The 26,088-nt window shown below is 38.1% G+C and overlaps 1 protein-coding gene across 3 annotated transcripts; it reads right to left on the bottom strand.

Moving 5' to 3' along the window:
* Nucleotides 1-169: 169 nt before the first annotated feature.
* GEX3 (gamete-expressed 3) lies at nt 170-25,212 on the bottom strand. 3 transcript variants are annotated; one of them, XM_086433935.1, is made up of 10 exons: nt 25,060-25,212; nt 4,322-4,509; nt 3,484-3,813; nt 3,135-3,381; nt 2,739-3,023; nt 2,246-2,332; nt 1,641-1,673; nt 1,502-1,561; nt 1,287-1,429; nt 171-1,205 (listed from the first exon to the last, which is right to left on the bottom strand). In XM_086433935.1, exons 1-10 carry the CDS (start codon nt 25,067-25,069, stop codon nt 552-554), a joined length of 2,037 nt encoding a protein of 678 aa, XP_086290061.1. In that variant the 5' UTR covers nt 25,070-25,212; the 3' UTR covers nt 171-551. The 3 variants fall into 3 exon arrangements, with proteins under 3 accessions (XP_086290060.1, XP_086290061.1, XP_086290059.1); XM_086433933.1 differs by lacking the exon at nt 25,060-25,212 and adding an exon at nt 7,101-7,396 and having other exon boundaries at nt 172-1,205; XM_086433934.1 differs by lacking the exons at nt 1,641-1,673; nt 25,060-25,212 and adding an exon at nt 7,101-7,399 and having other exon boundaries at nt 170-1,205.
* Between the last annotated feature and the right edge of the window lie 876 nt (nt 25,213-26,088).

The following is a 26,088-nucleotide window of genomic DNA, read 5'->3' on the forward strand; positions in this document are numbered from 1 at the left end:
CCATGCTTGGGATCATTGCACGTACTACGAGGATTCATGCAAATCCTGAATGCCACTAACAAAATCTTCAAATTAAATCATTCATAATCACCAATTGGCTCTACAAATTTAATTCAATTTACATTTCAGAATCAATTTCAATAAACTCATAGAGGAAACGATTTCCTCAAATCATTTTCATTTCACCTCAAAAGGTAACATACATGTGTTGTTTATAATAACATCAAGAAGTGTTTTTGTTTCCTAAAGCTTGAGTTATTAAACTAAAGTAAAGGCTAGTCATAAATGGCATACTCTTCAATGAACTCCTCAACCGCTACCAACTCGGTACTCTACCTTGATGCGAACTCCATAGTGTGGGGTAGGGTGAGTAATGGGAGTTACTCAGTAGGAACAAGGTTATCATAATTCACATAGTAATGAGTGATAAATCATGCTAAGCTTACATGCAAGTTGTTGAGTAGTTAAAATGTTTTAAAATCATACCAAGTATGTCAATATATATAACAATATTTTGATTAACATCTCAATAAACTTAGTTAGGTCTTTCTCTAGTTAGTTGAAGACAAGGTCCTCCTCTTCTTCAACCAAATCCTCCTACCACTGCCCTTTTGCATGAGCTCCATCACCTCTTCCTCTTGCATTGGCCCTTCACTCGATTGCCTTGAAGAAGCATGCGTGACAAACAATGGGTTTGTAAATCCTTTTGAAGCTGATGCAGGCCCCAATGGACTCTCCCAGTACCGTTTTTCGCACACCCCAGCACTAATAGAAGAAGGCCCAACTTCAAAAGGTGGCTTTGCCTTAGCAGCCGACTCCTTATCTCCATAGTTATACCAATTAGCATCTCCTTGGCTGCTGCTACTACTACTACTATTACTACTGCTACTACTGCTAGTACTGCTTTCTCTTGAAGAAGTATCACTTAATGTGTGAAAGATGGTTACACTCTCTTTCTTCCTACCTTGAAAAGAGTAGCTCTTCGACTTCCCATCGTATAAAGGGAGGAGTGACCGTGAGAGTGACTTGGTTCTGTCCCTACCCAAGCTATAGGTTGTTGAAAGCTTCCTCTCTATGCCTTGTCTCTCCCTCACCATATCTCCCAATTTCTCTACTACTTCATTGGCCATGGCTTCGTCTGCAGCCTTTTGTTCAAGCTTTGTAATTGTCCTATCAAATGCTTTCTTCTTCACTCGAAGGGAGTGCTGAAAGGTAATTTTAAGGTCAGAAATATATACTTGTCAATGGACTGCTGTTATAATGTGCGGTGTGCTATTACAGCTTACCCTCTTTTCAAGGAATTTTCCAAGGCCTTGATCTTTAAGTTTCTTCTTCTTCCAAAATATACAGCAAAACCATATAAATCCTCCTAATACTATTAGGACTGAAGTCTGGAATAACAGAAACAGTAGTATTGCCCTTTCATTGCCTGCAAGGAAGCCTTAGGATGATGTAAAGTCATACTTCCCGGCATATTTATTTAAATGAGACAACAACTCACCTGTGTAGATGCGAAGATGCTTCGGGCTTGCTTGGGAGCAGCTAAATGAAAACTTCTGACCTGGTAACAAAAGAGGAGGTCGGATACAAAGCATATCAAAATGTTACGGAAACTGAAAGGCAATTATGAGTGTTTTTACGTGTGGTGCGACATGGCAGGGGGTTCCCCATCTCTGCATTAAAATAAAAAAAAAAAAAAGGAAACGTTCACAATGTTAATCACTGGAGGACAAAAAGCTAAAACGCAAAAGTAGCCCATAGTTTGTACAATTTTCACGTAAGAATTATAGATGGTGCAAAATGAGGGGAGGGCATTTCATTCCCCTTTTGCCTATAAATAAGAAATTAGGGCATCAAAGGAGGGAACAGATTTTGGGAACCCTAATTCCATTCCCTTCTCTCTCATCCCTTTCTCTCTAGATAATCCTTCCTCCTCTTGGTTATTCTCCTCCTATCCTGATCATCGTTATCTAAAACCTTATCCACCATTTACAAGAATAGTCTTGAATCCTTGACTTAACAACCCCAATGAATTTTGGTATAACAGCTTCAATCAACCCCACCTTACCCATCAAAAAAAAAAAAACTGAAAATTGATGCAAAGTGATTCTTTTCAAGCTACTGTATGCAAATCGATATTTTCATAATGGCATTTGATTGATTATTAAATTTCTGATTGAACCAATTCAGAAATGCAAGAAGAGTTTGCATTAAGCGGCTCAATTTATTATCTTAAGAATCTTACTTTCAGCATTTATAAAAGCAAGCAGAATCCGCTCATCCAGTGCAAAATGCTGTAGATCACTCTCGGACAAAAACAATGAGAATTTACCTGATAAACACAGCCAACCACTTTAAAATGTATTACATGTGCTTTTATAGAAGCTTATTGTTTCTATAATACATATATAGGGAGACAAAATTTGTCCTATATAACTTAAAAGTCTTGTGGATTGAGCTGATTTTTTGTGAGGATGATCTCTTTGGTGAGGAGATCATCCTTAAAAAAATATCAGCCCAATCTGAAACTTCTAATTCCATCAAAACTGTTTACAAAATAATGATAAAAAAATCGACGGTCCACAATTCTAAACCACTTTTGATGGGGATAGAAATTTTAGATTGAGCTGATTTTTTGTGAGGATGATCTCCTCACCATAGAGGTTGTCTCCGTGTTGTCTCCCTAATGTGACCCATATATATTCACGATAAGTTCAAAATTGATGTTAAAAACTTACCAGGATAGATTCCATTCCAGTAAATGGATCCAGTAGCAGGAACCAATAAAGTGAATACTACATTTATAGGTTTCATTGCTGAAATGTAAGTATATTCGTCAATTGTGCGGCTAATCTTTCCCTCCATCTTTGTCTGAGAAATATAAACTGCATATCCAGAGCAATCAAGAAGTGGGCTAACTTGAACCACCGAATCAAGCACAATCGCCTTAGGAAATTTCTTGAGAACCCCGTTTGGAGAGAATGAATACAAGACACCATCCAATGAGCCAATCGATATCCAACCTGTGATGATAATTGAAATAATGGAATGCGGAGATTTGTTAATTAGTTGAAGTACGAATGCTACATAGGCTGACTCATTAATGGACTATATTGTATTGGGCAAGTATTTACCATTAGAATCTACTACTGGTGAGCATTCTGTTCTACTTAATGGACCGATTTTTTTCTGCCATAAAATATTTCCAGTTGAAACATCTAGTGCCAACACAAGAGCTTTAACTGGGATCGTAACATACACAAGGCCATTGTTTCCAGGAGTTACTGTTAGTAATTTGTCGAATGCACTAAAATCCTGGATCCATTTGAAGTGAGGACTTCGAATAGACAAAGAATAGAGCTCTCCTTCAGTGTTTGAGATCTGCTATTGCAAAAATTCTTACAGCTTGTATAAAAAAATTGTGAAAATAATAACACAAAAAAAAAAAAAAAACGCAGAGTGGGGGTTTTGTGGTGAACTTACATAAATACTACCTTCACATTGATCAATGACAGGTGCTGAAATAAAATAACAATCTGTAATGTTCTTCTTACAACCTTGGCGGTAACCAAATTGATAGAGCACAGGTCCAGCACTCCATAGAAGTTGTCCTCGCAGCGTGTATGCTAATAGTCCCCGGTTTTTTATACTAAGGAACATATATGAACTCAACATGCATATTGAGATCCCAATAATTTCATCTGATTCTTTTGTAGTTGATTTGTCACCAAAGAAAACTTCTACTGCAGACTCAGAAGTTCCAATGTTTGATGGCTTAAGTTGAAGAATTCTGTTTTCAGCAATCACATATATCTGCAGATGTACTGAAAAATAAATTTATTACAGATATAAAGAAAACAAGTTAAGGAAATGGGGTAGGAAGCCAACATTCAAACATACAGTGTTACACTGGTTGATCACATAGACAAATGTATATGGCTTGATGTGTGAACGGAGCCATAAATGCTTTTCATCAAGATATGAGTGAAAAGCATCTATGGTTAGTGCCCACCTCCACGTCAACTATGTGTGAATCGATGTCAATTTTAAGCACGACTCTTATCATACTAAATCTTTGAATTGATGAGGTTTTCAAGTGTCACCATGTCAGAAATCTCTCTCGCATTATAGGGATAGAACTTATACCAAGGAAAGAAAGAAGAAAATACATGCTATACACTTCAAACTGCTGGTAAAACACATTAAAAGGTCAATCTCTATTATATTGGTATCAGATAGATAGTTACAAGTGAAAGATCCCATTATGCTGAAAAGTAGAATTTTCTTGTGCACACATGTTCATACATTTTAATGAGATTACCTTCCCTCTTTCATCACAAGTTGGAGCTATATTGACATCACATGAGTAGTTCAAGTGGATGGTCCAGGCAATAGAACCATTGCTTTCAAATGCAAAAAAATTCCTTTCAGAACAAGTGTAAATCCTTCCATCATCTCCAATCAGTGGTTTTGAAAGCCTATAAGTGGCCTTCCTGAGGGGCTCTTGAGCTGAAATGAAAAGGATTGTCTTATGAGATTCATTGATCATTTTAAGGCATGAGTTAAAAGCAGCTAAGAACATTTTTCATGAGAAAATTACTAATGAAACACTTGGAACAAAAAATAAAAATAAAAAATAAAACTGTAAATCTTAAAATATTGATAAAAAGAGCATAAATTAGGGTTCTAGTTGGACCGTGGCATAGAATTTTATGGAATACTTTTGGTATGAAATGAGAAAATAATTGAATTGATTTCCACACTGGTCAAAATATTTCCATTTCCAGGATGACCGAAATGGACATTGAAATCGAAATTTAATACCTTGCTAATAACAATCAAAACATGGAATTGGTCCAAAAAGATGTTATTAGGAAAAAATTTTAGGACAGCAACCTCCTTCCATGGACTATTCTGTCACACAGGAACGGGTTGTCATCCTACCTTTCGTCAAAACCTTGCCTAACAACATCCTAATGATGTGAAATTTCAGAGGAAGTTAGAACTCTTTTCGGTGATTCTAAAGAATATGGAGTCATGTAAAGATTCGTCCAGATTAGGGAGCAGTTAGGTTCCCATGTACCCCTTTTATTTATTTATTTATTTTAACATGCCTGGTGGGTTTGGGTATTATATGAAAAGAGTGTTCAAGTGAATAGAGAATGTGTCAAAGATACACAATAATTTTCCCCTCACTGGGAGATTGAAATTTCAGTTAACGAAAGGTAGGCAAACTCATGTAAGAGGTACTCATTTTGTTCATGTCTTTTTAAATGATGTGAGAAAAGAGTGAAATCTAAAAAAATTGGTTCTAAAATCTTAAGGTGATATCCCTCACCTTTTCATCCAAAATCTCCCATGCACATGTTACGTACCTACTTAGATTGGACCACAAAAATAATAAAAAAGAAGAAAAATATTGAGATTAATCTCTTTCAAGGGAGATCGGACCTTCTAAGCCACCAATTCGAGATGGTGAATCTCTAAATCCCAAAGGACTTTTAATAATAATAATTCTCTGCATATTTTCATTAATCTCACAATAAATTTAAATACAAGAGAAACACTACCATAACTACCCACTACGCCAAGCTACCCACTATCCTATTCATTCAGGGAACTATCCCATAACCCACAGCCCAACTTCTCCCACAATATAGATTATGATCCCATGCACCCAACTTATTTTAACTATTTACCACTTATCAAGAATATATTCTATACATTATATGTACTTAAAACTACTCTACTCTCATCCCTACAATTAGGCACATAACAGCACACAATTTGCAAATAGAGAAAATATTAAACTAAGGTGAGGTGGGTGTAGAAAAACTGAAAGATCACACGCTACAAGACCTTTAGAGGAAATAAGGATTTTCTAGGGTTTAATGTTTGTATTTCCAAAGATTGGGTTAAAGAAAAACAAAAAGGCTCAAAGAAAGAAATCAGAAATAGGTATTTTGTAGATTAAACAATTAAAAGAGGCAATAAGAAAAGGTTTCTAGGGTTTCGAGTATGTTGAAGAAAGAATAGATGAACAATCTGGGATTTGAGAAGAACAATGGTGGAGGATGGGAAGAAGAGATAGATATATTGATATCACACCAATATTGCCCTAGAAATCACATCTAGGGTTGAAGATATAGATTTATTGGGATCATAGAAATATTATTCTACCCTTCTTACTTTTGAAATGACTAAAATACCCTAATACATAATATAAAATAATAATAATAATAATAATAATGGTTAATTGCCCACAATTAATTTGCAGTGCCTAAACTACCCATATAAGATCCTCTATCAAGCAAAGCAAAGAGACTCCCATATCAGTATCATCCCACCAAATCAAGGTTTGGGCTTTGCTTGTTGGAAATTTTATTACACCTCTGATAAACTTTAAAGGGTCTTGATTGATCCTTAGCAACAAACAAGGCTTTGTTGTATTTTAATTTTTGCTGCAATTGACATCAATCTATCAGTTACAATGACAAAAATTACTAAACATCAGAATTGATACTCTGTGTCTCAACAAAACAAAACAAAACAGAGGTGATTATTCTTTCATTATTTATATAGGATAGGATGGAACCAACAGAATTAATTGGTTATCAAAAACAACCTAAAAGAGGATTCATACCAATGCCATATGAGGCTGGCTAATTCTAGCAAGATGCATTAATCGCGACAGCAGTAAACTCTCATTTTGAGCACAATAGTATAATTCTTGATCAGTTTACATGGAAGCAACTTGAATAAGCAATTATTTATTTAAAGGGTCTAGTTTAGCTTAATGGGTTGTCTTCAGTTCTGGCTGGAATGGCTTGGTTCAATCTTTTGATGCTCTGTCACCATAAAACTAAATCCCTAAACACTCTCACTGACAACCAAAATTTCCAGAAAATAATTTGCTTGTTTTAATTCAAGAATCTGGGAAACTATAATGGAGAGAGACCTGAAAACATTTGGAGAAACCTTTGTATATATATAATTCGTTAATCTAATCTTCTAAAATCAGATTCAAAAACTATAAAAAAAAAAAAAAAAAATCTAACAGTATAACATATATCTGATCCATCGCATGAGAGATAACTTACAGACAACTGGATGTGGATCACCCAGAAATTTTTGGAATTCTGATGTTTGGGAAACAGCCGTGCGGAGGAGAATGAGAAGAAGAAAAAAGAATGTATTTGGCATTTGGAGAGAGAAAAAGAGAGAGAGAGAGAGAGAGAGTTTATACAAAATTGAAGAGACAGTTACTTGAGTAACCGCATTTATTTTGTGGCGGGAGAGACTACTTTCAAACAGGGTTTGGAGTTGGACCACAAAAACAATTGGGCCTGAGCTTAGTTTTAAGTCCAATAAATAAATGGGACACCTCGGGCCTGAGAAACTAGGTCAATGGATCCTGTATTCATTGTAATGGAGTTGGTTTGAAGGCCGGGTTACACTGAGGGTGGAGTTGTCAATTGATTGGACATGACCCGAAATCTGATCCATTCGGATTTGATAACTTTTGATCTAGATCAAGAATTTGGGATTCATTTTGATACCTTAGTGGATTGGTTTTGGATCAATCTGTCCCAATACAATAAAATGTGACAAGGTATGTAAATTATATATTGTTTTTTTTTTTTTTGTAAATATATGAACTTTATCTATATTTTGTATGAAAATTTGGATATTATCCAATCCAACTGTTTTTTGGATTGGATTTAGATCCTAATAATGTGATCTGATAAAAACACCATCCAAGAAGAGTTCGGATTTAGTCTTTATTAGTTGGTCCCAAATCACTCCCAACGTGATCCATTGGTAGCCCTTTTAAAGTGAAAAAGGTAACTAGACTCAGAGCTATTTGTTGTGGTTTGCAGTTCTTTTGTCATTTGGAGGAATGATGTGGTCAATGAAACACCGACCATATAAAATGTGAAATTTTAAATACACACCACTTTTCTTTAAGGGCCCTCCAACTTTTATGGGCAACTCAATATTTAAGTTTTTGATAAGAGCGCTCCCATCTTTTAGTGTTTGTTTAGGGCACTCCATCAACAACCGTTGGAATAATGTAGGATTTATCCTAATGTTTGAATGGAAGTAGAAGAAAAGTAAAAGCAAAAGTTAAAGTTAAAGTAAAAAAGTAATAGTAAGAGTTACGTAGTTTGTTTTTCAAAGTTGTGGTGTAAAATTTTAGTCCCATATCGAATAAAAACAACTAAAGAGTGTAACTCTTATATAGAAGCTCTCACATGTGAGAAAGATATGGGTCAAGTCCACACACACGTGAGGGCCCATGGGTTCTAAAAGGGATTTGGACCCATTGGTCCGAAAACCATAGTGTGTGTGTGTGCATGCAATGCGCGTGCAGGGAGGGGTGCAAATCTTTGAATTTAAACTCTATTGACAGGTGTGTATGTTCAAAAAGCCACAACTCTTATCAACATTACTATAAATTCACATTACTTTCCTCATTCGAATTCATTCAATTTTCAAGTTTTTTATTTGCATAGCGTCTTTCTTATTTTCAAGAGATTTCCTTGTGTGTTCTTGAGAGTACTAATCACAATACAAGTTCAATTGTACGTGTACACTTAGAGTGTTGTCTTGTACACGTGTAAAACGTTGTATCTTGGGAAACAAACATCCAAAGATTGTTGGCACATCATAGGGGCGAAATTTGTCTAAAGGCTATTATGTCCAATACAAGCCTCGTTCATTTCAACATTAAGATAATATATTTTATGGTATTTAGAATATACTTTGTTACTTTATTTCACATCATTTTTATGTTTATTGTTTGTAATATAATGTCACAGGTTTTAACAATCTTAAGATAGATTTATTAATATTTATGTGTTGATTAGATTTTCAAAAAAGAAAATGAATTCTATAATACATACTCCACAAGAGAAACCTGAGAAGTTTGATAGCACAGACTTCAAGAGGTGGCAACAAAAGATGTTGTTTTATTTAACAACATTGAACTTGGCGAAATTCCTCCAAGAGGATCCTCATGTTCTCAAAAAGAACGAATCTGACACAACCACAATTACTGTTATTGAAGCATGGAAACATGCAGAATTTCTATGTAGGAATTATATCATTAATGGACTGAATAACACATTATATAATGTGTACAATTCAATTACTACTGTAAAGGAACTATGGGAATCTTTAGATAAAAGTATGTCTCATACGAACGTAATATCGTGCTCTGATACTATTCTGTTGCATCTGTTAGATCTTTATAACAGAGCTACCTACGTCCTAGACGGACATAATGCTGACCTCTGATACCACTCTGTGGTACCCCCAAATTTTAACACTAATACCCATGATTCTATGCTAAATCCAAGGCACTAAAATACACACTCCCAATAATGAAAATAATAAAAAAAATAAGAAATATGGTGACGACATATAATATCGCAGCGAAAATTTTAATAAATATGAAATAAAAGTGTGTAAGTATCCACAAGATGACTAAGATGTAATATGATCTAGAAACTAGAGCTCCAAAATTTACACACAAAAATAATAAAAAAAGTTGGCAAAATCCCACACTGACATCAAACACTACTCTTAAAATAAATAAATCAGAAACATTTCTAACACCTAAACTAAAATAGATCTAGTAAAGTAATTCCAATTATTGCCTAGAAGCAAACTATAATCATCAATGTGACCTACGAGGTGATACTCCAATGGAGACTCCTCTAATTATTCCTCAACTGGGGGAGAATCTGCAACTGAAATGATAGAGTGAGTAATGGAGAAGTTACTCAGCAAGTAAATCACTATCTCAAACTAATAGTCTCCTAACATGGGCAAAATCATTATAGTATAGTTAAAATACATAGAGGTTTTCCAATATAATAAGTGTGTGGTCGAAATCCGATGAACGGCTCTGATGAATCCAATCGCACTAATCCGAAGTCGTTTCAAGCACCTCCCTCCTCGTGGTGGTGTGGTACCTACCAAAATCTCTCTGACGCTCAAGTTAGAGAAGCAGAGGAATAGTCTCAGTAAAAACTGGTTAGCCTCCAGTCCCTCTTCCAAAAAGATCCCTCTCAATAGTGTTTACTGTGTTATTTATCCCCCCTAACTGTCCATAGGATTTTTCCCTTCTGTAGGTTATAATCATGGGATCTCTACTGACTTTGCAGAGTTGTTTACCTAATTAGGATATCTTGGATTGCTCGTACTTAACTGTAAAGATCTCTTCTGGAATATCTGGGATTGACGTGCACGTATCAGTTTTACGATTTTCTTATGACCTAGCCTGCCCTGCTTGGCAGACTTGGCCTTGCTTATTGTTATGCTGCCCTACCAGCCAGACTATGGAAGTCTCTACTCTGACCTACCTTTCTTGTAGGGCATCGTTCCCGTATGATGGTCCGTGTTTGGTACCACCCAACCGGTGTGGACATGTGTACGACTTAGATTAATACGTAATTATTTCCCTTTACAATTATCCCCTCTCGAGGAGGTTTAAGGTATTTTCGTCTCCTCAAGACATACTTCTATTCTCTTATTGGCTGCCTTGATCTCTCATAATTGTGTCTATTATTTCTGAATCAATGCAACGTCGCTTCAAATCTTCTTTGACAGCTTAGATGGATCACTCTTCATCTATGCCCATGTAAACATCCCAATTTGCACGAACCCGCTAAGGAAAACCAAAGTTTCCTTAAGTTAATTCCAATTTAAAACTTAAGCCTCTCAACGGGCCCACATTGTCACTTGGCATCATCTTCATGTATACATGCAGATATGCATCATGTCATATAGTCTTGCATGCCCAAACCTTGTCACTAATCCACTTTAGTTCCATACCCACTCTCATAAACCAATTCAAATCTATACCCATTCTCCATTAACCTATCCATCACCCATACCCTAACCCAAGTCCATAAACAAAGTCTATATCCTAATCAAGCCAAGTCACCCTAAGTCCTTAACCCAAAGTCCATAATACCATTATCCATAAATCAAGTCCATCTCCTAACCCAAAGTTCATAGCTCAAGTTCATCCCCAAAGCCCAATCCCAAGCCCATTCTCTTACACTCCTTCAAAAGATGACACATGGTGGCCTCTCATAAGCTCCCAATACCTAATAATTCAATTTAATTAAATAGTCAACTCCCCCTTATGAAAATCCAATAACACCCTTCCCAAAAAGGATGGTCAAACTAAAAAGTTTATTTGGTCTTTGGTAATAATCTATAAAGTTGAGAAAACTTTCAATCATACTTTTAAAAGGTAGAAATCTTTAAGTACATACATAAGGCTCTCTCATTAGTCCATTTCTAAAATATACATCCACCCTTGCTTTATGAGTTATTTACAAATGAATCGAAGTCTACTTTTTACCTACCACTTCACTTTTACACATGCCACTCTCCTACTCACCCTCCTAAAAATATTTTTGTTCTCATATTAGTTTATTTTAAAAACATACATCCACCCTTATTTTATGAGTTATTTACAAATAAACTAAGGTCTACTTTTTACCTACCACTTCACCTTTACACATGTCACTCCCTATTCACCCTCCAAAAATATTTTTGGTTCTCTCACCTCTAGTTACCAAAAAATCAAAGATCAAAGAATGTTTTTTAGATTTCTTCACAAATGTTATATTTACCCTCATACAAATGAAAAATCCAAAAGAAATAATATAAACTTTATATCCATTCTCTTTATTTTTAGGGTTGGACCACTTTATCCCTAAAAGTTTTTCAAAAATTTTATAAATAATCTCATTTTCCATGAACAATTCATGCTCTCAAGCCTCCATTTCTCTACCCCAAGCTCTACAAAAATTTCTACTCACCTCTCAAACATTCTCTCAAACCAACATTCAACATAAGAGTTCCCCTAATTTCTCTATTCTCAACCAACAATCCCAACATCTCTCGTCATCTATCTTCAATTAAAGCATTCAACTTTCAAAGTCATCTCAAGACTCATAATCATTCCAAGAACGTCAAGGGACAAGGTGGGTGTAGCCTAGGTTTACTTTTTAGCTTGCATCTTCTTCTTTTATCCCTCTCTTTTATTTTTTTTTTAGAAATTCCTTAGGATGTAATGCACACCATCTCTTATTTCTGATAGATTGGACTAAGGTTCGATCGAAAGGGTGGGGGTTAAAACCATCTTTCCCATTTTGTATATATCTCATGCATCATGTTGTACACAATGCATATACTTACATATGTATGGCAATTATGAAGAAATATGTCTCCCTCTTGATAAGGTGAAACACTAAGTTTCTAGTCATACATACATACATCAAGGTTGCGGCCTCAATGGAACTCTATCATGGAGTCTCTCTAAAAGCTCAAACCAACATTCAGATCCATCAAATATAATGTGGCTATATGGATTATCATTTTCCATAGGATGCCCCTAATGTCACATTGAAATTGAAACCCATTTTTAAGGGAACATTTCACTCAATGCACACACTACATCTAGCATGCATTCTCATGCATTTTTATTTATTTTCTTAAGTTTTTTACAAAAAAGAATGGCTAAGCAAGGTAACCACCTTTGGTGGAGAAGATGGGGTGCCTAACACCTTCCCCATCTTTTGATCAGACCTCCTTACCTAGATCTTAGGTAAACCACGTCATTTCCATGTGTGGGAGTCACTACAATGACAAAACTAATTTCAAAATCATTTCAATTGTCCATTTGCACCTATTTCCAAAAAAGAATGGTGGCGACTCCAAACAATGTAGAATTGAGATTCATGGCGAACATTCTCATGTCTACAGCTCGATCACGTGTCCTACTACCTTCTACACTACTCCCCATCTTGGGATGCTTCAATAGGCTCAAGTTGTCCTTTCAGGTGTACGTGTTCCTTTGCATCTTCCTATAAATAGGGGATTTAGTGCGTTATTTTCTTGCTATCATGCTAAAACTCTGAAATTTTGTCATCGTGCTTCTCTATGAAGAACCTCTACTTTTATTTCTCTACTTCGTTGTTACAGTTACCTCTCTCACACTGAGGTAATCTTCTTTCTCTGTCTACTTTCTTCTACATACCTATATTCACAATGGCTATTATTGTGTCCCAACTTCATCGGAGTCTCTACATTCCCGCCTCTGTACACATTCAAGTTGGTAAAGATTCAAATACTCTTGGTGAATGCCACCAAGGGGAGATCTTGGTCTATGCTAGCCAAATTAAGGTTGGCTTTAACTCCCCCTCTCCCTACTTTCTTTAGAGAGGTACTAAGTAAGATAAATCGGGCCCCAAGCAAAATATCTGGGAACTTCTACTGTCTGGTAGACACTGCGGAGAAAATGAGTATCACCCCCAACAATTTCCTTTCCTGATACAATTTGAAAGCCATCCCCCAATGTCCGGGGTATTATTTGTTGTCCTCCAAGAGTGCGGTAGTGACCCTGATTTCCTCTCTCCCTAACTCTGATACAGGATGGCATAGAGACCACATTTCTAGGGATTGGGAATTTTCCCCTGGTGCTCCTCACGAGGGATTCAAGGTCCCTCAGACTTTTCAAGATAATACTAGCTCGAGGCTACTAGTTGTGTCTTGTCAATTTCTCTATTTTTGGCTTACTTTGCTTTTAACTATTTCCTTACTTTTTTACAAACTCTTCCACTCTTGTGGCTATGGAGGCCTAGAAGGAACAACGCAGAACGTCCAAAGATCGGTTGCTCGTGGCAGTGGACCCCTGAACCAGGACTGTAAAGGAGGCGATGATGGAAGATCTATTTGCTGATGTTTTGAGACCACCTGCACGAAGAGTTCCCTTCAGCCGGCTAGGTGGATAATAGAATTTCTTGATCCATTCCCTCTCGCCTCTACTCCCCTTCAACCTCCCCCACAATGATGGGATCCCACTAATCTAGCTCTCTCTTCTCCGGATGGGCAGGGTTTGAAATGTTTAATCAATTCTGGTTCAAACTCTTCCCCTTCTGGGATTCTGCCAGGGTCCTCCGACGCGATGGACATCAACCTGTTGGAGTTCTCGCTCTCATGTTCCCCTGCCATCAGGGCTGCTCCTCATGTTGTCCCAGCCAAAAGGCGAAAGAAATGAGGAACCAAACTTTTCGAGGTTCTAGCCTTTTTAGAAAGGCTGGTCAGCTAGTTGTGGTGCATGGGGGTCCTACTTCTACCTCTGCTTATGTTTCTATTGTGGTTGCTACTGATGCTACTACTAGTGCTATAGCTGTTTCTACGGAGCCTCCTGCGGAGACTCAGATGCAGGTAGGGCAGATTTTTGCCACCTCTAGGGAGGGTAGCCTTGTTCCTGATCTTCAACTACGAAAGAGGCATCGGTTGGTTAGGAAAAGCTTGAGAAGTCCTTCTCATTCAAATGAGTATGAGCACGAAGGCCCTTCCCTGTGCAAGACTCCTCTGGAGGCAGCTACTTTTGCTTGGATAGGTCATGGGGCCTTCTTCCAAGGTGGGAATGAGAGTAACATCTTTCGGCCCCCTTATCACGTCTACAATAAAAGTTGCAGGGTAAAAGACCCCGTTACCGCTGCTTCCCTACTCTCCCAGTCTATCTCACCCATGGATTGGGATGTCGTTAACCGGGCCAACGCTGACCTGGGCTTTGGTTGTTTTGTCCATGTTCTTCTTTTTGTTTCGTAGGTTTATGTTTATTGGACCCTGGCTTCCTAAAGTGGTGTGAGGCCAAGAACCAATTAGTTATCCTAGCTAAAAAGTAGGGAGAGAAAATAATTGTGCTCTAAGTTGAGCTAGCCTCTTCTAGCCAATTTTCCCAAGAGGCTAGAGAAGAGATGGAGGCTAATCTGACCCAATTCTCCAAGGCAAACCTAACCTTGGAGGCCTCTAATAGGAAGTTGGCAGACCTCCAGGGTGCTCTTCAACTGGAGCTGGCCAGCTACAAATAGAGAATACAACGAAGAGACGTAGAGCTAATAGAGCTCCAAAAGAAAATGTAGCGTCAAGAGCTCGAACTAAGTTCTTTGAGAACAAGTGTTGATTCAGCCAAGGCTACTCAAGCTAAAGAGGATGAGGCTGAAACCAAGAAGTTACTAGGGCAATTGTAAGCCCAGTATTCTCGACTGGTAAAGGAGGCTTCTACAAAAGCCTATCATGAAGGTTTTGAGGCTGCTCAGCTTTAGTACGAAGAGGAAGAGGGAGATGATGAAGAGGACATGGACGATGCTCCTTTGGTATCTCCTATCAAGAACATATCCTGGATAGGACGCCTAAGGCGTATTCCCTCTTTCCAACTAAATGAGAGGGGAAACCCCATTGTTATCCTTGATCGAGCTCCTGGCGACCTTTTGAAGGTTGGTGCTACCTTAGAATTGAATCCTACCCCAACAGTGGATTCCTCAGCTCAGTCTAGTGATCCACCCCCTGCCCATTTTTCCGACCAATCATCCGTTCCTGGCAAAGACCAGGGTGAAGCCGTTAACCCCTCAAGCACTACTGTTGAAGTTGATTCTCCTACTACGGTTACTTAGACTTCTCCTTCAGCTAGCCAGTCTCCTTTTACTGAACAATGATATGTTCCCAGTTTCTATGTTACTGCTCTTTGTACTATCCCAACTTTATGATCTCTCCCTTGTAGTATCTCTTTACTATTAGTGGAAAAATTTTGCATTTGTACACTTGTTGCCACATCTATACCTTTACCCTTTTTAGCCACTTCATGTTGCACACACATCCTTCTAACCTACTTTCTAATTTGGCACATTTCAACATTTCGTCATTCTCATTTCATTGATGTTATGTTCACGCTGGTTAGACTACTCACACACTATTCTACTTTAACAGTCAACTTTCTTCCATTTCTACTTTAACAACCAATTCATTTTTTATTATATTCTTCCCCCCTAGTTCTACCATAAGTAAGTGTTACTTTAAGTGGAACCTTTATTAGGCTAACTCTTCAAACAACTAATTGAGTCACTGTCCTTGAAGCATGCTATAATTCTGCTCTAACTTTTCTACTTTATCAATCGGCTAAATTTCCTGCTAGTGAACTCATGAAAGAGTAGGACCCCGACCAGTTTCTTACTCTGCCAAGAATAGTAGAGAAGACCCACATAAATTCGAATCCTGACTAGATCCACGTAGTGCTTTTGTTATTCATATTAGAGTTAGGCCCTGACGAGCTTCTTACTCTACCCATGAAGGCAAAAAAGACCCACGTAGGCCCGGATCCTGACTGGATCCCACTTTAGTACCCTTGAAACTCATGACAGAGTAGGACCCCGACCAGTTTCTTATTCTGCCAATGAAGGCAGAGAAGATTCACGTAGGTTCGAATTTGGGCTGGATCCACACAATGCTTTTGTTACTCGTGTTAAAATTGGGCCCCAACCAACTTCTTATTCTGCTAATGAAGGCAGAGAAGACCCACATAGGCCCATATACAAGCTGGATCCCAATTTCCTGCTAATATCTGCATATAGATTTAGAACAACTAAGGTAAAACATTTATTAATAATACCTTTTAAGTTATATGCATTCCACGGTCTAGGCAACTCATGACTGGACATTGTTATTAAGTAGTAGGCCCCCCTTTGACCCATTATGGCTATTCTATATGGCCATTCCCAATTTGCACCCAACTTGTCGTTGTCCTGTTCTTCCGTATTCTAAAACACTCATCATAGCATTAAGTCTTCTTCATGAAATTATCGAGGGCGGACTTTCTTGTTGAAGTAATTTTGTAATTTTTTGTGATAATTTTCTAATCTTATTAGTGTCGTGTCTCGTTTTTCTTTTAATAGGTCTAGCTTTGCAACCATTTATTTGTCGTTTCTGTTAGTTTGGGTTACTCTGAATCGCACTGTGGGGAAGTTGTTTCTGTAGGTATCACTGCTTCAATTCCGTAGGCCATGGAAAACGATGACATTCCCATAGAAGTTCTGGAGGTTGTCTTGTAGGCCCATAAGACTCCATTCAAAATCGTTGTCCATCTACCCTTGGCTTCCCCTAGCCTCTTCTTCAAAGTGTTTATTAATACTTTATTTGTAGCCTTGGCTTGCCCATTGCCCTGTGGGTTCTAAGGTATGGAAAACAGTTGTGTTATTCCATGCTCACTGTAAAATTCTCTAATCTACTCTCTTGTAAACTATCTTCCATTATCAGATACTATGGTGCGTGACAAATTGAACCTACAAATAATGTTTTCCCAGATAAACTTCTGGACTTCTTATTGTCGAATTCTGGCTAAAGGGAGTGCCTCTACCCACTTAGTGAAATAGTCTGTCGCTATCAGCAAAAAGGTCAAATTGCCTGGTGTCCGAGGAACCGACCTACTAAATTAATTCCCCATTACGCAAAGGGTCATGGGATGACAAAGGAATTTAGTTTTTTTGTTGGCTGTCAAGTTATCTTTCCGTGCCTTTGACAACTATCGCAGTGCTTCACATACAGCGTTGTATCCTTCTATAGATAGGACCAAAAATAACCTTGAGAGAGTACTTTATGTGCCAAAGATCGCGCCCCGAATAGTTTCCACAGTCCCCTTCATGAATTTCGCTCAATACCTCTCTAACTTCCTCCGAAACTAGGCACCACAAGAGTTGACCCCCTGTGGATTTCCTGTATAAAGTCGTATCTAAGACAACATACCTTACTGCCCGGCTCTTAACTTGCCTAGCCTCCTTTGAACCACTGGGCAACTCTCCCTATTGCAGAAAGGTTAGAATTGGGTTTATCTATCATTGATCTTTTGTAATTGTTACTAAGCTAATTAGCTTGGGCTTGTCTATCGTCAGGTACTCCTGGTAGCCCAACGATAGCTCTCTCTTGTTTTATCCAGCCAGCATCGAAGTGATCTAAGCTAGAGCATCTGCATGTGTGTTATCTATTCGGGTTATATGCTTTACTTTGGCTTCTCCTGCGTGATGCATAGCGGACCTGATTTTCTCCAGGTAAAGCTGCATCCGAGGGTTCCGGGCTTCGAATGTCCCATTGATGTGATTCACCACTAACTGCAAGTCGTTGTAAATTGTTGCCTCAGACTCGAGGTTGAGTAACATTGCCTTGTATTCTGCCTCGTTGTTTGACGCTCTGAACCCTGATTTAATTGCCTTTTCTATTCGTGACCCATCCGAAGTTTATCTATGGGCCGCCTCGCAATTCATATTCACCATCCACATGTTCCAACTCTTCTACCAATAGATCTATTTTCTCCTCTACTGGGATGTCTGCCAAGAAGTTAGATACCGCTTGACCCTTTAGTGAAATTCTAGGTTTGAACTCAAGCCCAAACTCTGTCAACTGCACCGCCTATTTTGCCATTCTACCTGATCCTTCCATTTTTCCCAATACAGATTTTAAAGAAAATTATGTGATAACTTATACTCGATGCGCCTAGAAATATGGTCGCAGGCGTATCACCATATAGACTAAGGTTAACCCTATCTTCTCGAGTCTTGAGTAACGCATCTCTACATCCATGAAGGTTGCTCTACGGCTACTCCGTTCTGAACCAAGACTGAGTTCAGTGCATACTCTGAAGTGGCCAAGTACAATCCCAACTCTTTTCCTACCTCTGACTTTGAGAGTATGGGTGGCTTGTTGAGGTATCTATTCAGTTCTGAAAAAGTTTGCTCGCACTCTTTTATTCATTCAAACTTGGAATTTTTTCGTAACAACTGGTACAAGGGTCTGCATTTGTCAGAAGATCTAGCAATAAAGCGATTCAAGACAACTACTTTTCATGTAAGTTTTTGGACTTACTTTTGAGTCCTTAGGGAAGGCATTTCTAGTAATGCTCTGATCTGATCTGGATTGGCTTCGATTTCTCTCTTTGTGACCAGGTAACCCAGGAATTTCCCTAAAGTTAATGTAAAAGTACACTTCTCTAGGTTGAGCTTCATCCCCACTTTTCTTATTCGGGAGAAGACTTCTTCCAAAGCACCAACATGGTCTTCCTTCGTCTTACTCTTGACAAATAGATCATCTATATACACCTCTGCTATCCTGCCCAACAAGTCTCTGAAAAGCTCTATCACTAATCTCTAATAAGTAGCCCCCACATTCTTTAAGTCAAAGGGCATCACTCTGTAACAATAGAGCCCCTGCTTTGTAATGAATGATGTCTTCTCTTTATCTAGTAGGCTGAGTTGTATCTAATTGAACCCAGAATAACCACCCATAAAGGACAGTTTCTCGTGATCGGAAGTTACATTTACTAGCTAATCTATCTTTGGCATTGGGAAACTATCCTTAGGATAGGCCATATTCAAGTTTGTAAAGTCTATGAAGACTCTAACCTTCCCATTCTTCTTAGGCACTACCACAATATTTGTTATCCATTCCAGGAACGGCACCCCCCTAATGAATTCTGCCCTGATCAGCCTACCTACCTCTTCATTCATCGCTTCCCTTAACTGCGTTGCTAGCCACCTTGGTTTCTATTTGTCCAGCTTGAAGGTTGACTCTACATTCAGATGGTGACAAATTACCTCTAGGTTGATCCCTAACATCTTTTCTATGGACCAAGTGAAAACATCCCAATTCCTTTTCAAGTAATTCGTTAACTCCTTCAGTTCTTCCGACTCCGACTCCGTTTCTACTCCAATCTGCTTTCATTCTCCCACATCTACCATTTGAATGCTTTCTAGGCATGAGGGTCCAGCAGACTTGGTTTCCCCCCACTGTAATTGCTATTGCTGGACTTTAGGCTCTAATAACTCTTCCTTACCCAACGTACACACTTGTGCAACCGTTTGATCGCCTCGCACGTCCCACATTCCTTACAATGTGGGGAATCGAAAGACTTGGTAGTACATGGATGGAACCGCTCACATCTCATGTGTCCACCATCTCCCTAGAATGGTGTTATATGGCGAACTCGTCTCAACCACCATGAACCTGGTCATCAAGGTAACTGGTCCTACTTGCATAGGTAACATTATTTCCCCCCAAAGCTGACTGGATTTCCTATCAAACCCAATTAACGGTACCCCATTGAAGTGAACACATTTCTGTTAAGGACTATCTTCAAGAAGTCCGAAGCATACAAGATATCTACAGAGGTACCGTTGTTGATCAACACCCTTTTGAGCGTGAAGGTACTCACTTGCAGTGTTACCACGAGCACGTCATAGAGGGGCCTTACTACCCCCTCTAGATCTTTCATGGTGAACGCCAATGTTTGTTCCCCGTAAGGTCCTTTCTGCTCCTTTGGCCCACTCCTTGCTGTAAAGACATAAGCCAGGTGCTTGACTCTTCTTTTCTTAATCCTCTCACTGGCCCTACTCTGCCCTGACTTTCCACTCTCCTCTCTAAAGATGACATGTATCACTGCTACCTTTCAATAGGTGGTTAATCAGCCATATGATTCATGTCTCGAGGTAGGTCTTTTCTTTGCCTTATGGGTAGATCTTTCAACCTGCCTTGCTCTACCAACCTTTGCAGGAATCTTCTTAAGACTTGGCATCTATTGGTGGTATGTGCCCACACCTTGTAATACTTACAGTATCTTGTATCGTAGTTTATCTGATCTTGAGAAAGTGGTGCAGGTCATTCGAAATACGGTTTGTGTGCGATGAGTGGCAAGATCTCGTTGGAAGGCATAACAAAATATGTTCCTCATCTTCTCCCCTTCCCATTTTGCTCAAACGGCCTCTTCCTGCTCTACTGCTATGGTTGATGCTGCTTACTAGGCTTCTTCACACTATGTATCACCTTATTTTTCCCAGTGGATCTCTGAGGGTCATCCTTTAAGTGAATGTACTTTTTCATTCTTTCAAACAACTTGCTTAGAGTTTCCAATTTCTTTTTCATAAGGGACCTATACAACCCCGAGTCAGATGGTAAAGAATTTTTGAACGCCACTACAGCCGTTCTCTCATCACAACTCTTTAGGGATATTGCTTCCTCTCTAAATCTCTTTGTGAACTCTCTGAGGCTCTTCTCAGATCAGAACCTCATGCTGAGCAGAGCGTCGACTTCCCCACCATTTTTCTTGTTGTCGATGTATCGTGTTACAAAGGCAGTACAGAGTTCGTCGAATGAAGTTATGGATCTGTATGGAAACTTGTCGAACCACGTCAGCACGTTTCCCTACAAACTCGAGGGAAACAATCTGCACATCGACCCTTCCTTCTTCTCCCACAACACGAGCATCTGTCGGAAGTGGAAAAGATGTTTCACTGGGTCTCTTGTCCTTGAATAAAGGGTGAAACATGGTGGCACAAACTTCTTCGGGATTTCTTCGACTAAAATTTCTACTGTAAATGGAAAGTTCTGAATTCCCTGAATAGCTTTCGCCACTACCATGCCTACGTCAGCACTTTTCATCATCTTTTTCTCCTTCCTAATCTTGTTCGTCGACTACTGGTTATGAGACGCTAACTCAAATGTCGGTTCTACCCAACTAAGTTATCCATCTTTTTCTACATCTTCTCATGTTGTTTTCTCATGGCATCTAATATCGTCAAGAGTTGTACATCTACGACTGGAGCTACTGGTGGGGGGTGCATTGACTTCATTCGTTCTTGTAGATTTCACCTTTATTTCAATTGAAATCAATCTGCTACTGGTGTTCCCACTGATGATGCCAGTTCTGTGTAGTCAGAATCCGGTGAACGACTCTGATGAATCCAATCGCACTGATCTGAAGTTGTTCCTAGCACCTCCTTCTTGTGGCGGCATGGTACCTACCAAAATCTCTCTGATGCTCAAGTTAGAGAAGTAGAGGAATAGTCTCAGTAAAAATTGGTTAGCCTCAAATTCCTCCCCCTATATATATATATCCATCTCAATAGTGTTTATTGTGTTATTTATCCCCCTAGCTGTCCATAAGGTTTTCCCCTTCTATAGGCTATAGTCATGGGATCTCTACTGACTCTACGGAGTTGTTTACTTAATCGGGATTTCTTGAATTGATCGTAGTTAACTGCAGAGATCTCTTCCAGGATCTTTAAGATTGACGTGCACGTATCAGTCTTACGATTTTCTTATGACCTGGCCTGTCCTACTTGGCAGACTTGGCCCTGCTTATTGTTATGTTGCCTTGCCAACCAGACCATGGAGGTATCTGTTCTGACCTACCCTTCTTGCAAGGTAGCTCCTCGTATGCTAGTCCATGCATGGTACCACCCAGCCGGTGTGGAAACATATACGGCTTAAATTAATACACAATTATTTTCATTTACAAGAAGCATAAAGAAATACAGTCATACTAAAAATATTAACATGTCATAATTTAAATAGTTTGTATGATAGATTCCAATTTAATAAAAATAAAAATAAAGCATGAATAAAATAAATGTAAACAGTGGTAGAGTAATCGTTAAGAGTGTTGAAAACCATGATTGGACACCTCTTAGTCAGGATCCAAATATGTTCCAGACTTTACCAATGTGGAATCCCGTTGTTAGTTCCTAATTTTGTGGTCGGTTATTGTACCTATCACACTTATGTGACCATTTATCTAGTTCAGGTTGGTCGTTTTCTATGACTATAAGGTACAGGTCCTTTCACTAATTTTCAATATGTTTAACTACTCTACAATATTAATGATCATTGACTAATCATCATTATCAAAGCCTATCAGGCGAACATATGGCTATCCAATTTTGAAAACATAAAGTATAAAAGTATGTGGAATGGATATCTAATTTCCTACCATACAACAGTCCAACCCATAAAAATAAAACAATTCACATCACCTCGCGGTAATAGAATCATAAATAAAAATGCAAACATCGTCTTATGATAATAAAAAGTAAAATTTACCCCTGGATATCCACTCACCACCACACCAAACAAATAGAGTTTACACTGTCATTTTAAAATCAAGGACATCGCATCCATAATGCGATCCTTCAAAATTTGGACAGTTTCCATTATTTTTGCAAAATTTAAAAGCCATTTTCTCATTCTTCATTTAAACCATTCATTTCAAAACGAAATGTTCCATTCGAATTTGATTTACAATGTGGGGCATCAAACAAGTCAAAACATAAAACCTCACTAGCCAAGGTGGGGCCTTCACCACGCAGCGTGAAGTACCCACCATGTCCCGATCAAATTTTAACCTAGAGGGGTGAAAATGTTTGGGCAAGCTTGGAATCTCATTGACAACGTCTTGAAAAATTATTAGGGGATTTCTGAGAATGGGGAGTCGCAACTAGTTTAGGTCTAGGAACTATAGATAACTCCAATATGGAATTAAGCCAATAAACAAATAAGAGAAATGGACAAAGGATCGAGTTACGAGTTTCGAGTTTCGAGTTTCGAAAGGTGTTAGGCACTAAACCGCCCGATCGAGATAATCGATATCTACTACGATTAAAGATTATCCTATGGTCAACAAGTTGAAGACTAGGGTCAAGCTAATACTTGAAAAGTCACAATTGGGGGATCTATGGTCAAGGTAAAGGTCCAAGAATTCGGACCCAAACATCATCATCAATTTATACAAAGTTGGTAAATCGAATCTTATGACTATGATTCCACGACAAATTCATCACAATTTACATTAGGGAATCCCAAAAAAACCTTAATTTCCGATTAACAGCAAGATCCACGTGGCTTGCATTGATAAATTGATTTGCGCTTAGTGAATTTTGAGAAAGATGAGATCAATTTATGCACCAAGTGCATGAAGATCAATAGGTCAACTCACTAGCCAATTTTATGAAAACAAAATTTTATTTTATGGGCCACATGCACAAAATTCAACGAGTCGACTTGTGTGTTATTTTTTGGAAATCAAAATCATTGCAATCTTTCTAAATGCACCAAATTAATGAGTTTTCTCACTGATTAGCTTTACAAAGAGAACATTGTTTGAGAAGTCTCCCCATGTACTAAAATCTAAGGTTAATCGCGTGTTAGTTTTACGAAAAAAAAAATATTTATTTTAAGACCTCCACGTGGACTAAAACCAGCGTCAATTCATTAGCCATCTAAATGGAAATTATTCCAATTAAATTCATCTGAAATAGCCTCCAAAACCAACGAATTGATTCGAGACATAATCTAATGGATATTTCATATGGTTGCATTGGAGTAAATACCCACATAAAATAATGTTCCAATTCGTAAACCTCGATGATTTTTAGCGACCTAGGAACAGCCAAGGTATAAAACGAAGTACTCAACCCTCGCATGATTTGTTCTCAATTGCACCTACCAAAAAATAAAAATGATTAATAATTTTATAATAAGATACAAAGAACTAAATCTCACCTTCATTCAGATTGCGTATATCAACTATATGGTAAAACGTGACTACCAAGATTCCTTCAAAAATTTAAAGTCGAATGCTTCATTTCTATTATGAGAATAAGTCCAACAGAGATGAAAGAGTTGAGAATAGAGACCGAGATGGTGATAGGGTGAGGCCGAATAGAATGAGGAGAGAGAAGAAAAAGTTGAGAGTAAGAAGATGGTAGCTATTATGGCTATTGTAATGGCTTATCCAAGAATGAAATAAAGCAAGATGGGGAGTTACGGCCATGGCTAGATCAATCGAGAGAGCAAGAGAGGGACTAAGAGAAGGGGGCAAGAGAAGGTGTGCATGACTGCTATCAAGGATGGGGGTTGTTGTGGGGTGTTGGGTATTTGAGGTGTGAGGCTGAATAGAGGTGAAAGTGTTGTGGTGTTGAGGTGTGAGAGAGATGGAAATGGATAGAAGGAAGAGATATGGGTGAAACTGACGTGGTTGTTGCCATAGCTGAACCAAGAGGAGAAAGAAAATAGAGAATAGAAGGGAGTGAAGCTAAGATGGTTGCTGCCATGGCTAAACTGAGAAGGAACAAGAAGAGGGAGAAGAGATGGGGTGAAGCTGAGAAGCTATACAGGAGAGTGTGAGGCTGAGAGAGAGGTGAGGTTGAGAAAAATGAGAGAAAGAAAAAAGAAAAGGAGGGAGAGGGAGAGAATGTTGTTAAGAAGGGATGAAGAGAGGCCGAAAGGTCTGTGTTAATGGTGTGAGATTTATAACAAACAAAGTATTTTATTCACATAACTATTAGTCTATAATTTTCAAAATAAAAAATCATTCATATATCTCAAGAAATCTATTCATGTTCTTAAAAATCAAAACTTTAGGGTACTTACCTTGTGCCATAAATCAAATCAATGATCCAAATATAGTTGAAGTTGTGTCTTTCATAATCCACGGGCCAATGATCTGATATATGCAAATCCCCAATCGTGAACCTTTGTCTATGTGTTCTTCAATTTTTCAAACTCACCTTCTCTCTCCTTTCTATATAGGATCAACTAGAGTTCTAGTGATTGATGGAGATCATCATGATTCAAAATCTTATGTATATGCATGTCTCTCTTTTATTATGGGATGTCGATCCAATGAATTCCCATTCTTTCTATTTTCTTCTTTTTCCTTGTTTCCTTTTGTTGGCTAATCCATTGAGGAGGGTTCATCACATTTGTATGATGTGGAGAATGGATGGGGTGATCCCATACTTCTCATGTGCTTTTGGTGTGCTTGATGATTGGTTGATTTAAAGATCAATTGATATGATGATCAGTTTAGTATATTAAAAAAATTAAATTGAACAAAATTCCTATGTTAATTGGTTTGATTGATTATTTAAGTTTGATCGGGGCTTTAGTTCACTTAATTGGTCAATGATCAATGGTTGAATTTTGTTGCTCGACGATTTAGAGACTTGATTCATGGTTATCGATTGGATTGATTGGTTTAAAATTTAGATCGGTTGTCTAAGTTGTGCGATTGGCTCGGATTTTAATGGTTGGGTATTTTTAATGGTTGTTAATTTTAACTGGAATTTTAATTTCATTTTAAGGTTCTAATGTTTGAATAAATGTTTCAATTTCTCGATTTTTGTTACTTTGTGTGGTCACATGTCGTCATTTTATGTGAAAATTTATTATTTTATGTGGCAATGGATGTCATTCCACGTAGTGGCAATCGTCATTTTATGTGAAATTTTATCGTCCTAAGCATAAGGATTTTTAGATTTTTCTCGATATACGTAAATATTGGCAAAAATTTAGTTTTGTTTCAAAGTCACGTTTTCCTATTGAAATGAAATTTCTAAGTGAGGGTTGAATACAGGGTATTTTGATCATTTTGTCAATTTTTATGAATTTCTTCGTGTG

Source organism: Akebia trifoliata, chromosome 3 (assembly GCF_017979445.1).
Source record: "Akebia trifoliata isolate Shusen 1 chromosome 3, ASM1797944v1, whole genome shotgun sequence".
Lineage (NCBI taxonomy): Eukaryota > Viridiplantae > Streptophyta > Magnoliopsida > Ranunculales > Lardizabalaceae > Akebia > Akebia trifoliata.

Excerpts from the sequence above, each read along its gene's own strand:
- GEX3 (XM_086433933.1), bottom strand. The coding sequence starts at position 7,203 with ATGCCAAATACATTCTTTTTTCTTCTTCTCATTCTCCTCCGCACGGCT. Across the intron at positions 2,333-2,738 it reads CTGGAATGGAATCTATCCTG|GTAAATTCTCATTGTTTTTG; the intron begins GTAAGTTTTTAA and ends TGTGTTTATCAG. Across the intron at positions 1,674-2,245 it reads TGCTTTTATAAATGCTGAAA|AGATGGGGAACCCCCTGCCA; the intron begins GTAAGATTCTTA and ends ATTTTAATGCAG.